Here is a 13,915-nt window from a genome sequence, read left to right as displayed (position 1 = left end):
TGATGGACACTGATTGGCACTGATAGGCAGCATTGATTGGAAGCACTGATGGACACTAATGGGCACTGATAGGCTGCACTGATGGGCACTGATAGGCAGTACTGATGGGCACTGACTGGCAGCACTGATGGGCACTGACTGGCAGCACTGATTGGCACCGATAAGTGGCACTGATAGGCAGCACTGATGGGCACCAATTTGTTAGCACAGATTGGCACTGATAGGCAGCACTGATGGGCACTGATATGCAGCACTGATGGGCACTGATTGGCAGCAATGATGGGCAGCACTTATGGGTACTGATTGGCACTGATAGGCAGCACTGATGGGCACTGATATGCAGCACTGATAGGGAGCATTGGTTGGCACTGATTGACAGCATTGGTTGGCACTGATAGGCAGCATTGGTTGGCACTGATAGGCAGCATTGATTGGCAGTGATAGGCAGCATTGACTGACACTGATAGGCAGCATTAGTTGGCACTGATAAGCAGCACTGGCACTGATAGGCAGCATTGGTTGGCACTGATAAGCAGCACTGGCACTGATAGGCAGCATTGGTTGGCACTGATAAGCAGCACTTGTTTGCACTTATAGGCAGCACTGGTTGTTACTGATTGGTATGGATAGGCAGTACTGGTTGGCACTGATAGGCAGCATTGGTTGGCACTGATTGGCAGCATTGGTTGACACTGATTGGCAGCATTGGTTGACACTGATAGGCAGCATTGGGTAGCACAGATAGGGGAGAGGGGGAGTTTCACATTCAGGAGATCGTGAGAATTGATAGAGCTGTTCAGTGTATGAAACTGTCAGATAATGACATTGCATGCAGGGAGAGAGACCAGCTGTTAAAAGTCAGCGGTGATGTCGGTGGTGGGCGGGACTGAACAGTTACCAAACACCAGCCAATAGGATGGGTCTGGGCGGGCCGCTACATTTCTCTGGCTCCGCCCCATCTCTGAAGCAGCCCAATCATTGGGCTGGTGTTGGCGCTTGGTCCCGCCCACCCCCAACATCGCAACTGAGTTGTGATGATTTACAACTCAGCCGCGATGTCGGGGGTGGCAGGACCAAGCGCTATAAACACCAGCCAATGTTTGAGCTGCTGACATCACCACTGATGTTTGACAGCTGATGTCTCTCCCTGCATGCAGTGTCATTATCTGACAGTTTCATACACTGAACAGCTCTGGAAATTCTGCTGCCTGTGAAACTGTTTCACAGGCAGCGCGGGCCACACGCTCTCTTGGATACAGCATTTTGGGGCAAATCTCTGGAGACAGCACAGGGTGATTAGGGTGTGCCCAGGCACACCCCGTGCGCACGCCTATGCTTGAGCTGCATATTTATTACAAGTCAGATCAGGTCAGTAAGCATTAAGACAATGATAAGGATAACAGACCTAGAGCTTGTACCTTTAAAAACAAATAGCTGAATATACAGTTTAACAGCTTACTGGCACGCTCCCTTCAGTCCTTTAGGGGTTCTGGATGATCCTTAGGCCCCTGTGATTGACTGTCAAAGCTCAAATGATCAGGGGTCATTTCCATTGGTTCCTGTTCATTAACAGTGACTTGGAGCTGTCCGTTAGAACAACATATGGAAAGAGGCAGTGGGAACTTTTAGACCTGAGAGTGTAGTAAGATGAAGGAAAACTTCAAACAAGCTCAATAGCTCTGGGAAGCCAGCTCCCACACAGCAAGGCTTACCTCGATGGGCACCCAACAGTAGCTGAAATCAAAGAAATACAGAAAGAGGCATCAGACTAAAATCAGGTTAGAGTCTAAATTATTGTTAATTTTGATTTGAAAAAAAGTCATAAAACAGCCAACGCGTTTTGGGGTCAACACCACTCCACCTTCATCAGTGCTCAATGCAGGAAAAAACTTGCCTGGACTTAGAGAAAGCAATGACTTCACAAATCTATATTGGAACCAGTCGTAGGCATGCACACCAGGTGTGCTGGGCAGTGGGGGACCCGGAGGAGAGGCGACTGTGCCGAGGGCTGTTTTTTCCCCCTCCCTATCAGCACCGCTGCGCCCACAGTTGTTTTTTCTCATTGCCACCGCCAGCAGCAAAAATATCTGCTAACTGAGCATGCACAATAAGTGTTCATTGAAAGAAGTTTTATTACGTTTTAAAATGTTTGCTTACATTTACTTACAAGAGTGTGTGTGTTTGTGTGTGTATATATACACACACACGTGTGTGTTTGAGCTTTGGGGTGCACACCCTAATGCAATAGGCTGCGCACACCTTTGGAACCGGTATTAAACTCTCCTCATGAAGGAACAGCTTGACAGCAGTTGCTGAACAACAATGCTGTAAAGTTAAAAAGTGAGTGATCAATCAGCACGATCAATCCAACACACCAACTCTATTCACAGTGAATTGCTAGCCAACACCCATAAGTGATTTAGACTTATTATGTAAACTATAACAAAAAATAGTGTAGCGCAACTCCTTATAAATGCATTAAATCATCAGTGCAAAATAAAAATGTGCACACAAAAAAATATATATGCAAAAATATGGTTAAAAGTTCTTTCCAAATTCATATATAATCCAGCAAGTGTGAAAAAATATTCTGTAAAATCGATTAATCTTATCCAACTTCAATCCACGAAAATCACCAAAGTGACACAACCACCCGTATAGATTAGCCTCTCACCTCACTGACATGACCCCTGCATTACCAGAAGGTCTCACTAAGCAGTTTTCTCTCTCTGGGAATGAAGCAAACAGCTAGCGTCTCCAATTCCTCACTGAATGGATGGATGGAAGGATCTCAAATCCCAACCGCATATATCCAGGGGAAAAAAGCACATAACCCTAGTGCTCTCCGTTTAAAACACTCATTTAATAATAGGAAAAATATTGCACTTACAAGAAATGGCACTATAGGCAGTGCTGACCATAAATCGCTTGACTCTCATAAACACTGACAGGACAGCTTGATGCAGAGATGGCCGGGAGATGGCGTCATGTACGGGGTCCTTGTCCTATACGTACGTTACGTTCATTTGACAGGACTTCCTCAGTCAAGGAAGACTGAAGACAATTAGGTCCAAGATCTAGCTCTGGAAATTTTAGCTTCCACAAAAATGAAGGCAATTAATCATCTCAGATGTTTCGGGGCCTTCTCCTCTGGGCTGTTAAGCAGCGCATGTTGTGAGGATTTTTTTAGGTTCACCAAGGTAAGGGAGTTGATAAAATTATAAATGCGTATCCAAAAACGCTGCACCTTCGGGCAATGTTATCATATGTGATACACTGTCCCTTCAGGCCCACAGCTGCTGAAACAGTGCGGGGAGATGCCTGAGACCTAAGCAGCGATTCTAGCGTTGACCATATACTATCTCATCTGCTTGTTTTTTTTTTCATTAACTTTGCTGCAGCTAAGGGTAAAGTGATATTAAAGGTTTATTTAAAGAAAAAAAAAACAAGAAACATGTTATACTTACCCGCTCTGTGCAGTGGTTTTGCACAGAACAGCCCCGATTCTCTTCTTCACGGCTCCCCCCTGGCACTCCTGGCCTCTCCCCCTTGCCGAGTGCCCCCATAGCAAGCCGCTTGCTTTGGGGCACTCTTGCTTGCTCGCTCCTGAACCACCTCTGTGTGTCCATAAGACACACAGACAAATCAAACAGTAACTACGAGGGTCCTTCAAAAAGATTCTGCACTTTTTTTTAACTCTAGTAAATATAAAAAAGTGCTGAAACTATTTGAAGACCCCTCGTATATAGTAAGGCCCCTTGGGTGCCTCACATGGGTGCCCCCGCTTGGTGGACTCCGCTTGCTCAGCAGGGATCACACCGCTGATTCCACGCTGAGCAGGCGGATGACAGGTCCGTCTCCGCTCACTGTGCCGAGCAGAGACAGACCCAATCCCGCTCTCCCATATGGGAAAATTGGGTGAAAACGGATCTGATAGGAAATAGGACCACCATCCGTCTGGATTTGGTGGACAGGATTGGACTGGATAGTGACGGGTGTCTGCAGACATGTCACTGCTGACATCTGCCGCTCCATAGGGTTGAATGGAGGGACTGATCAGGTCCGCCTGCAAAGCTGACAGGCGGACCTGATCGGACAGCCTGTGTGAAAGGGGCCTAACTGTAGTTTTGTGTTATAGTGTGGCATGCATAGTTACATAGTTACATAGTAGGCGAGGTTGAAAAAAGACACAAGTCCATCTAGTCCAACCTATGTGTGTGCTTTGGATGTATTATGACTTTGGATTTGGAATGGATTTTTGACAAAAAAAGGTGCTCAATGTACCATTGTGTGAATTGCATAATTACGCTCAACCTGTGGTCTTCTGCTTTAAATGAACATGGAATTCTTTGTTGACTACCCTTGAGCTTGTAAACTATCATAGGGGAGCATATTCTATAAACCCAACAACTACATTTACTGGAGCTGCACAACCAGCATCCTCAAGCAGGAAATAGATACATATTTTATGACACAGTGGTGTTGAATACCACTTCCTATAAAAAAAAAAAAAAAAAAAAAAAAACAGAGCAAGAGAGTAAGGCCTAGTACACACGGGCTGAATGTCAGGTTCAATAGAAACCGGCCGACATCCCCCTGTTAGAACACAGTAGAACAGCAGGGGAAAATTGCTGTACTAACATCCCATAGTTGGTACAGTGACTCCGACTTGAGCTATCAGTTTTTTTTGTTCAGCCTACTAGTAGTGTGTATGAGACTTAAGGCAGGCCATAGATGCTACGATTTTGTTTCCTGCAACCACAGTCAGTATTGATGAGGGAATCTCTCCCACGGAGGTATTGTGTTCTCCTGGCGGGGAGGGGGGGAGGGTGAGGAGCTGTCCCTGCCAGGAGAACACAGTGATTATTGCTAGCCACATCCTAAAAATCTGACAAGATGGTTGTACCCAAGTCAATCGATGGATCGATTTGGGTACAATCAGCCTGCCCATACATGGTTGGAATCTCAGTGGTTCCTGCTGAACTGGCCGAGATTTGAACCATCTATGGCCGGCTTTAGGGGAGCAACATTAAGCCTGACATTTTTAAATTATGATTTTTCTTCTTCTTGTGTGTCCATCATCTGGATCTCTATAGACATTTATATCTGAAACTGGCCATTGATGGATCAAATTCAGCTGGTTCAGGGGCCAGCTGAATGTTGTTCCATGTGTGGCTATCCCTGTTTGACTTCTGTCGAGCAGGAATATTGGAAAACTTTTGTGGATCAGTGTCTGCAGCTAATTGGCTGCAGCCATTGATCTGTGTTCTGACAGTGGAGAGTCCCAACTGCCAGAATACAATTTCCTAGTGGGGGAATTCCTCTATTCACCTCATTTGTGTGGATGGATGAATCCATTCTTTTTCTTTCTAGTTCAGCCCCTTAGCTGAATGAAAAAAAATGAATCATCTATGGCCTGCTTACACTCTATGGCCTCTTTACTATCTCTTTACTGTTGTGCCAAACAAATATAAGCAGGTAAGGCTATAATTCGGTATGTTAAGACAACTTTATTCATCAAATTGTTTTTATTGTGAAAATATATTTTTGAAATACATACATTTTTCACAGGCATCTAAAAACATAACAAAAATCTAAATTCCATAGAAGAAATAATATTTCTCAGATAAGGAAAGTATTTTTCCAGACTGAGATTAGACCTGGATCTATTGAAGTGTATAGCATGAAAACTTAATTTGTGCACCAAACAGATCATGTGAGAATCATAAGTGGTGCATCACATTTGATATCATAAAAATAGCACTCCTAAGATAACACCTAGGCTGTATAGATGCATAATATGTCCAAATAGTGGAGCTGCACGATTAATCGTTAAAAAAAAAGCGATCTCGATTCAATCCCCTCCTCACGATCTTAATCCAGCATTTTCATGATTCATGTAACAAGTGCAGAGCCGTTCCCTGCTCACAGCTGTCAACAAAAAATTGAAGCCGGCAATGTTTATCAACATGTGCTGAAAGAGAGATATAAAGAAACATTGTATTGTTGTGTTCTTTTTTAGAGTTCAAAGGGATGAACTTCGGTCTGCAAATTAGGTCAGTTTAACCACTTGCCATCATTATACGGCGGGCAGGTCGGCTCGTTCCCGCAAATCGCAGTAGCTGTACAGCGGACCTTTTAACAGCTACAGCGTGCCTGCGGCATGGGGAGCCGACGCTCGTGGCCAGCGGCCACGATGCCCGCCGGCCACCTGCGATCGCTCCACAGAGAGCCAGAATGGGGATCTGCCAATATAAACAGATCCCTGTTTTGACAGGGGAGTTCAGAGTGATCGTTTGTTCCTAGTGATCAGGAACAGCGATCTCTCTGTACTCCCAGTCAGTCTCCCCCCCCCACAGTTAGAAACACCTTCCAGGGAACACATTTAACCCCTTGTTCACCCCTAGTGTTACTCCTTCCCTGCCAGTGACATTTATACAGTAATTAGTGCATCTATATAACACTGATCGCTGTATGAATGTCAATGGTCCCAAAAAAGTGTCAAAAGTGCTTGATCTGTTCGCCGCAATGTCGCAGTCCCACTAAAAATCGCTGATCACTGCCATTACTAGTAAAAAATAATAATAATAATAATAAAAATGCCATAAATCTATCCCCTATTTGACACTTGTTGCTTACAAGTTAAAATCAGTATTTTTCCTAGAAAATTACTTAGAAACCCCAAACATTATATATATTTTTTTAACAGAGACCCTAGAGAATAAAATGGCAATTGCAATATTTTATGTAACACTGTATTTGTGCAGCGGTCTTTCAAGCGCAATTTTTGGGGAAAAAATACACTTCGATGAATAAAAAAAAAAAACAGTAAAGTTTGCCCAATTTTTTGTATAATGTGAAAGATGGTGTTACGCCGAGAATCGTGGGAGAATTGGGATCTTTATTCTAAAAAAAATCATGATTGTCATTTTATCCAGAATCATGCAGCTCTACCAAAATGATTACCATTATGTGACACTGTTGATCCTACGTAATAAAGATGGTAGTACAAAGCGTAAAAAGGGAAAGATGAATGGGAAAAGAATGCTAAAAAGGATGACAAAACTGTATGAAATTACTATAAAAGTGGGTATGACTAAATTGGGTCTGTTTATAACCAATCCGACTGAGTGGCGAAAACTAAGAAGGTCTATAAAAGTGTGGAATAAGAGTATGAAGCTTAGTAGAGGACCAGCAACAGGTAAGAACCAAAACATGTAAACCAATTGAATGAAAATGTGGAAAAGGGAAGAATAAATCAAAATAAATGGGGACTAGGTAAGAAGCAATAAAGTGTGAGAAGGCAAGAAAAATAATAGAAATAGTGGGGGGAAAAAAACAACTGTAGGTACTGTAAAAGTTCCTGGGTTATATTTAAAACACATACTTGCATGTCTAGCAAATCAAGCATTGTTCTGCTCTAATCTGCTGCGCACTGCCAAACGCCAGGTGCCACACTGCCATCTTTTGATGTCATTGGGAGCTAGCTAGTCTCTTCCAGGTTTTTGCAACCACCATTCTGATGATGCACTGTAGCACATGCACAGTGTGTTCTAGATTGTCCTGAATTCTCCTTGGATGTGTGATGTCTGTATTCCAGGAGGCTTTGAGTAGCTGGGGGATGTCATTCTCACCTAGACAAGAAAGACAGAAGCATGGGCCATGCGTCACAAAAAAAGTAATATCCAAAAAGTTGAGAAAGGGGTGGAACTGTGTGTGTGAGCTGTGTGCAATATACTTCAAAGCAGAAAAAGGGAGTGAAGGTCTGCTTAATGAAAAGCATTTTTATCTCTGTCAGTGTTGCTGTTAAAGAATTGGAATAAGCTTGACTCCAGTGTCAATTTAGAGCTGTCAATGTTAGTCCAATGAGGTGCGGGCAGCTGCATATATCCAAAGGAGTGGGAATGCTTGTGACATCAGTGACCTAATATGGCCCAGCTTTGCTAACTGCCGGGTTTGGATTAACTTGTGTTTGGACCAAACCCAACCCCAAATCCAAGCTCATCACTATTAGAGAATTCCCCTCACTTTATGTGTGGTAAAATGTTGTAGCATGACTGGGAGTGAGGACACATCTCACTAGTAGAGCATCAGATAGCAGGTAAAAAGATACAGGGGTTTTAACTCTTTTATCCAAAACTAAGAAAAAAAATTGTCAGGACATAACACTTAAAGCGGAACGTCGCCGAAATTTTTTTTTTTTAAAAGTCAGCAGCTACAAATACTGCAGCTGCTGACTTTTAAAACATGGACACTTACCTGTCCAGGGTGCCCGCGATGTCGGCACCCGAGGCCGAACCGTCTCTCCGTCCTCGGGTGCTGCCGCCTCCATCTTCGGTAAGGGAATCAGGAAGTGAAGCCGTGCGGCTTAACTTCCCGGTTCCCTACTGCGCATGCGCGAGTCGCGCAGCGCAATACGGATGGTCCCTGCTGCCTCTGGGACCCGTGTGTTTCCCAGCGGGCAGCGGGGAGGGAGCAGGAAGTGGCGTAAATAACCGCAGATTCTGCGGCTATCTATGCCGGAAGTGAGTACAGATACCTGTAATATACAGGTATCTGTACTCCCCTCCCCCCTGAAAGGTACCAGCTGTGTCACCGGAGGGGGGGAGGAATCTGATGAGTGGAAGTTCCACTTTTGGGTGGAACTCCACTTTAAATTGTACCTGTGAAGATAAAGCAATAGCAGAATTCTAAATTGTTTGTTTCTACTAGAAGAAATTCATGGGGGAATTGTACAATTTACAAAAACCATGTAAAGATCATGGGTCATGGGGAAGGGAACTGCTTTTCTCTGTACTGGAATCTAGAACATTGTTATCACGTGCATAGCAGGCTTATTTAATAATGAGACAACCAGTCTCCAATCATATTACAGTAGGGTACTGTTTTTAAAGGGTAACAGTTGCTACACAAGTCATATTGTAATTGAATATTATTAAAAACGACCTTTCCTTTTCAATCTGTAATTTTCTGTAAAGTGCAATGCAGTTTGGCAAACTGGAGGCGTTCTGTACACAGATGGTATACTGAACGTCCCCCAGAAATGTAATTTTCTGCTTGTGTGATTGGCTCACTGATTTTCCCAGAAGTTTGCACTAAGATACAAGTCACATTTTGGGTATCCTTTGCAGCAAAATTGTGTTTTTGGTGAATTACTCCCAAAGAAAAAACACTTTTAAAGGGATGCAGACCCTGCAACTTTTCTTATTAGAACCATGCAACTGCAACAGCTGATTAATTATTAAAAAGTCATTCACTTTGCACAGTTTGGACAAACAAACAGCTATTTCTTCAAAATCACATAAAGTAGAATATACAACAAAGTTTGTTGAAATCCCTGCAATGTACATAGAGGGGAAAGTTTTTTTTCTCAACAGAAGTGGAGTTACCCTTTAAATATTGAAAACTGATCCGTGACTGGTTAGTCCGTGTTTACTGTGTGTAGAATGCGATTTCAAAAATTCAAGCACAAGGTTTAATTAGATGAATGATATCATTCCTGTTTACTACTAATTGTATGTGTCTTATAGGACATCAAGGGACACAACTGGGCAGAGGAAGACTCTGATGGGGAAAATGAATGTGGGGAGTTCCTATATGGAGTACAGGTATAATTTTGGTTAACATACTGTTTTCATAATAACATTGCAGACAACTACATGCTGGCCACTTTCATCACAACAAGCTTCATATTATTATGGAAGCTCCAGGCAGAAATCAATGCATAACTCCCAAATGTCCCTGATTTTGAGGGACTGTCCCTGATTTTAAGCAATGTCCCTATGTCCTTCTTTCCTCCTCATTTGTCCCTCATTTTGGTCTGATATATATAGTTGTATATAAAATGCACTTTTTATCTTTCAAATTGTGTTTCCCAGTGCTAAACCTTTCATCCAATTTCTAAATTGCTGCATTTGTAAATTTTAAAAGCCAATATAAAGAAATGGCAGTGGTAAAAAAAAGGACTTGTGGATTTAATTAACCTTTATTTGGGTTAATTCTCCTTTGAGGGGGCGTGGCAGGGGCGTGTCCTATGCCTACATACGTTTGCTAGTAGGTGTCCCTCATTCCCATCCCAAAATGTTGGGAGGTATGTCAATGCACTGCCATACAGCTCGGTTACAAGGCCAATAGAAAAAACATACAGCTGAAAGATAAGGTTTGCCCTTACATGTTTTCTGGTTTGTGCAGCTGTGGCTGCTGTGTCTGTGTAGCCACTGCATTCCCATTGATATGAATGGGATTGCCTGCACCTGCATGCATGGAACACCTATGCAGACAAGACACAGCCCTCACACAAGTGTATGCTTACGTAAGCCTGTGTGAACAAGGCCTAAAAAATACATACTTGAATAAAATTTACTCTCACTTTAACATAATAGAAAGCTGGGTTTGTGCAGGCAAAAATAACCACATTGCTGACATTTGCTCAAGTCTGTGATTGTTAAATTTGTTTCAAATTAGATTGCACTCATTTACTCTCAAAATGTCATCCAGATCATCAACATATTTGTTGAAACCTGGGGATTATTAATAGTGAGATTATTATTATTTTTTTTAATTATAATTTTTTATTGCATATATTTACACTTTTTTATATTTAGTTTTTTTTTTCTCAAGATTAGATCCACACCCCCCGCCCCCCCAACAGCTGACTGATTCAGCTCTTAGGCTTGGTGCATGCTGCACATTGCGCCTTTTGCACTGAGGTTGGTAGGTCAACCATTCTGTTTTTTACATTGCTGCATTATCTGCCTGACTGTGGGCTTTTATAAGTCCTTTTAGGGACCATTCCCAATTGTTTGTTTTCCTTCAGTAAAACGCATTCATTTTACTGCATAAAATTGAATTTCAGGTAGAAATCACCATTTTCTCTGTATAAACACACCCATTAATATTCTGGCCAATGGAATCCACAAACGCTCATACACTTGAGGTGTCTAAACGTGTGCTTTACGCAATTTTTTTGTCAGGCGAAAAGGCGTTCAGAGGAGTTGAGCAAACTCCCAGCATGCATGAGGCCTAAGGGTTCACAATTTTTTTCTCACATCAGTATGTTAATTTTGATGTCAGTACTATATTGTATATCTCTCTTTAACTCACTGTTCTGCTAATAAAGTATAACTTGCATGTGATCCATGGCACCCAGCTTATGGCTACAGTCAGTATAACCAAATATATACAGTACACTACTGAGAACATTAATTAATAAAAGGCAGTGTAGTGCAACCAAAATCTACCATATACTAAAAAACTATACTAAAAAAAATGTGAATATTCGAATATACTCAAATTATACAGTGTACAAAAAAAATTGCATTCACATTCCAAAATTGTGTAAAATCAAACTGTAAAGTCCAATCAATAAATAATGCAATTACCACTGTCCCTATCCCTGGGGGGAACACATCTTGCTTTGACCTTTCTGGTAATGCAGGGGTCATGGCTTTGAGGTGAGCGGCCAACTTGGAGTTGATGGTGGAGACATGGAGCACTTTTATTTGGATAACAGTGGCACAGTGGTGATTGCACTATTTATTGATTGGACTTTACAGTTTGAAGTTACACAATTTTGTAATCTGAATGCAATTTTGTTGCACACCGTATAATTTGAGTATATTAAAATATTCACATTTTTTGTAATACAGTTTTTTAGCATATGGTAGATTTTGGTTGCGCTACACAGCCTTTTATTAATTTACTATGGTTGCGCTAAATGATTTTGTATCCTACTGAGAACATTGCATGCAGATAACATCAGTATGACTTTTGTATAATTGGGGCTCAGTGAGCACAAATTCCTCTTTGTTTAAAAAAACAGGCTTTTGATTTTTCTGCAGGACATTTGCCTGGGGAAGGTTAAGCGTACCTAAAGGCAAAGCTATTTTTGCAGTATGCATGGTGTGGCAAGGTGTTAGAACCCCCATCAGGTTTTTATTACTGTCTGTGTCACCACTGGGAAGATTAAGCCTGTTTTCAGATGATTAATGACACTGACTGAAGGGAAACCAACATTTTGAGTTGCCACCAGAACAGCAAGGGAAATGCACATGCTAGGATACAGATGACATTCCCTACTTTTTCTAAATGTAAAAAAAAAAGGTTTTGGCATTAGATATACGGTGGGTATAGAAAAGAATCACCCTCCTTTAAAGTGGTTGTAAACCCTTTTTAAAAAATTCCAAAAAAAAACCTGTAAGACAAAGGCATAATGAGCTAGTATGCATAGCATACTGGCTCATTATGAATTACTTACCTGAGATCGAAGCCCCCACAGAGATCCTCGTTCACCACTCCGGCGGCTGACATCTCCCCGGGGGGGTTACTTCCAGGTATTGCGGCTCCGGCGATGTGATTGGCCAGAGCCGCGATGACGTCACTCCCACATTCGGGATCCGCCTGCACAATACAACTGAAGCAACGGCACATACATACCGTTGCTTCAGTCTTCTCAAGTGCGCTTGTGCCGATGACGTTGGCACATGCAAATACAGGGATATCTCCTAAACCGTGCAGGTTTAGGAGATATCCAGTGTAGCTACAGTTAAGCCTAATTATAGGCTTGCCTGTAGTATAAAGTGGTTGTAAAGGGTTTACAACCACTTTAAAATAATCACATTTTGTTACTTTGCAGCCTGAAATGAAGACAGACACTGTTTTTGTTTTATCCAGCTGTATTTGCAACTTATAACATCCAAGTGAAAGATATAACACCAACATGTCAGAAAAGGAATCAAAAACAGAATCAATCACCCCCACCCCCCCCTTTATGTCAGTATTTTGTTGAACCAACTTTACTAACTTTGCACATCTAAACTTTGCAGTATTTGCCCACTCTTCTTTGCAGAATTGCTCAAGTTCAAATGAAATAAAGTAATTCCACAGATTTTCAATGGGGTTTAAGTAGGGTTGTCCCGATACCGATACTAGTATCGGTATCGGTACCGATACCGAGCATTTACCTGAGTACTTGTACTCGGGCAAATGCTCCAATGCTTCACCTGATACCTGGACAGTCAGGGTGATTGGTGCGGAGGGGGAGTTACAAGCACCGATCACCCTGTATAGATTTCAATAAAGCCTGACAGCTGTTGCTCCACTTCTCTCTCTCCCTCTCCCCTTTTCAGCTGCTTTAGTGAAATCTACACAGCGGTGATCAGTGCTTGTAACTGTCCCCAAAGCCTTTACTGACACAACACCTAAAATTTACTGGTGCAGCCAAGTTTTTAACTGGCGTTTCCAAAGGTATTTAGGCTACAAACACGTACAAAATGCAATTAGTGATTGAAGGTAGATATTAAGATAAAAAACATATTTCTTATTTATTTATTTTTTGATATAGGAAGTAAGTAGCTCAGGGGCAGGACTCAGGGCAAGAAATTAGAATGGGCGGCACACGCCCACATGAACCTGACTCTCACAGTGACGTGGAAATCAGTGAGCAGCATCATAGATGATGATGATACCTCACCGACACAGCATGTCCCCTCCTGAATCACAGTGACAGTCTCTCTCCACGCCAGATGGTCCCTTCAGTCCAGTCCAGTCCAGTCCAAACAGCACTGACAGTCCCCCTCCCGGCTTGCCTTGCTCCTGTCCCACAAACCCACACACGAGGCTCCACTCGGTTCCCTTGCACCATGACTTCACATGGCACGCTCAGGAACCTCCTCTGCCAGATCCGCCAGCGTCAGCCGAACACACTGTAGCAGGCACTTGGATGGTCTTGGTCAGCTCCGGGAACAGAACTGCACATGCCGAGCGTCACATACATATTTTTTACTGGCAATCTTTTCCTGTCACTGGCATCTATTGGCAGTAGAAAAAGTGCCCATTTACTAGGTAATGCAAAAAACATGGAATATTGTCACATTGCTTATTTCTGAACTTCCTCATAATGAGGACCTTTTATTTT

At 42.4% G+C, this 13,915-nt stretch overlaps 1 protein-coding gene across 5 annotated transcripts in view; it reads left to right on the top strand.

Moving 5' to 3' along the window:
* PARP6 (poly(ADP-ribose) polymerase family member 6) overlaps positions 1-13,915 on the top strand; it is a 143,050-nt gene that overhangs the window by 53,890 nt on the left and 75,245 nt on the right. For all 5 annotated transcript variants that reach the window (XM_073619101.1, XM_073619099.1, XM_073619103.1 and 2 more), the window contains exon 3: positions 9,531-9,608. In XM_073619101.1, coding sequence (XP_073475202.1) covers positions 9,531-9,608 — 78 coding nt within the window. The remainder of the gene's footprint in view (positions 1-9,530; positions 9,609-13,915) is intronic.

This window comes from Aquarana catesbeiana, linkage group LG03 (assembly GCF_042186555.1).
Source record: "Aquarana catesbeiana isolate 2022-GZ linkage group LG03, ASM4218655v1, whole genome shotgun sequence".
Lineage (NCBI taxonomy): Eukaryota > Metazoa > Chordata > Amphibia > Anura > Ranidae > Aquarana > Aquarana catesbeiana.
Note: the sequence above shows the minus strand (reverse complement) of the source record. Positions and strands in the feature narration are given on the sequence as shown.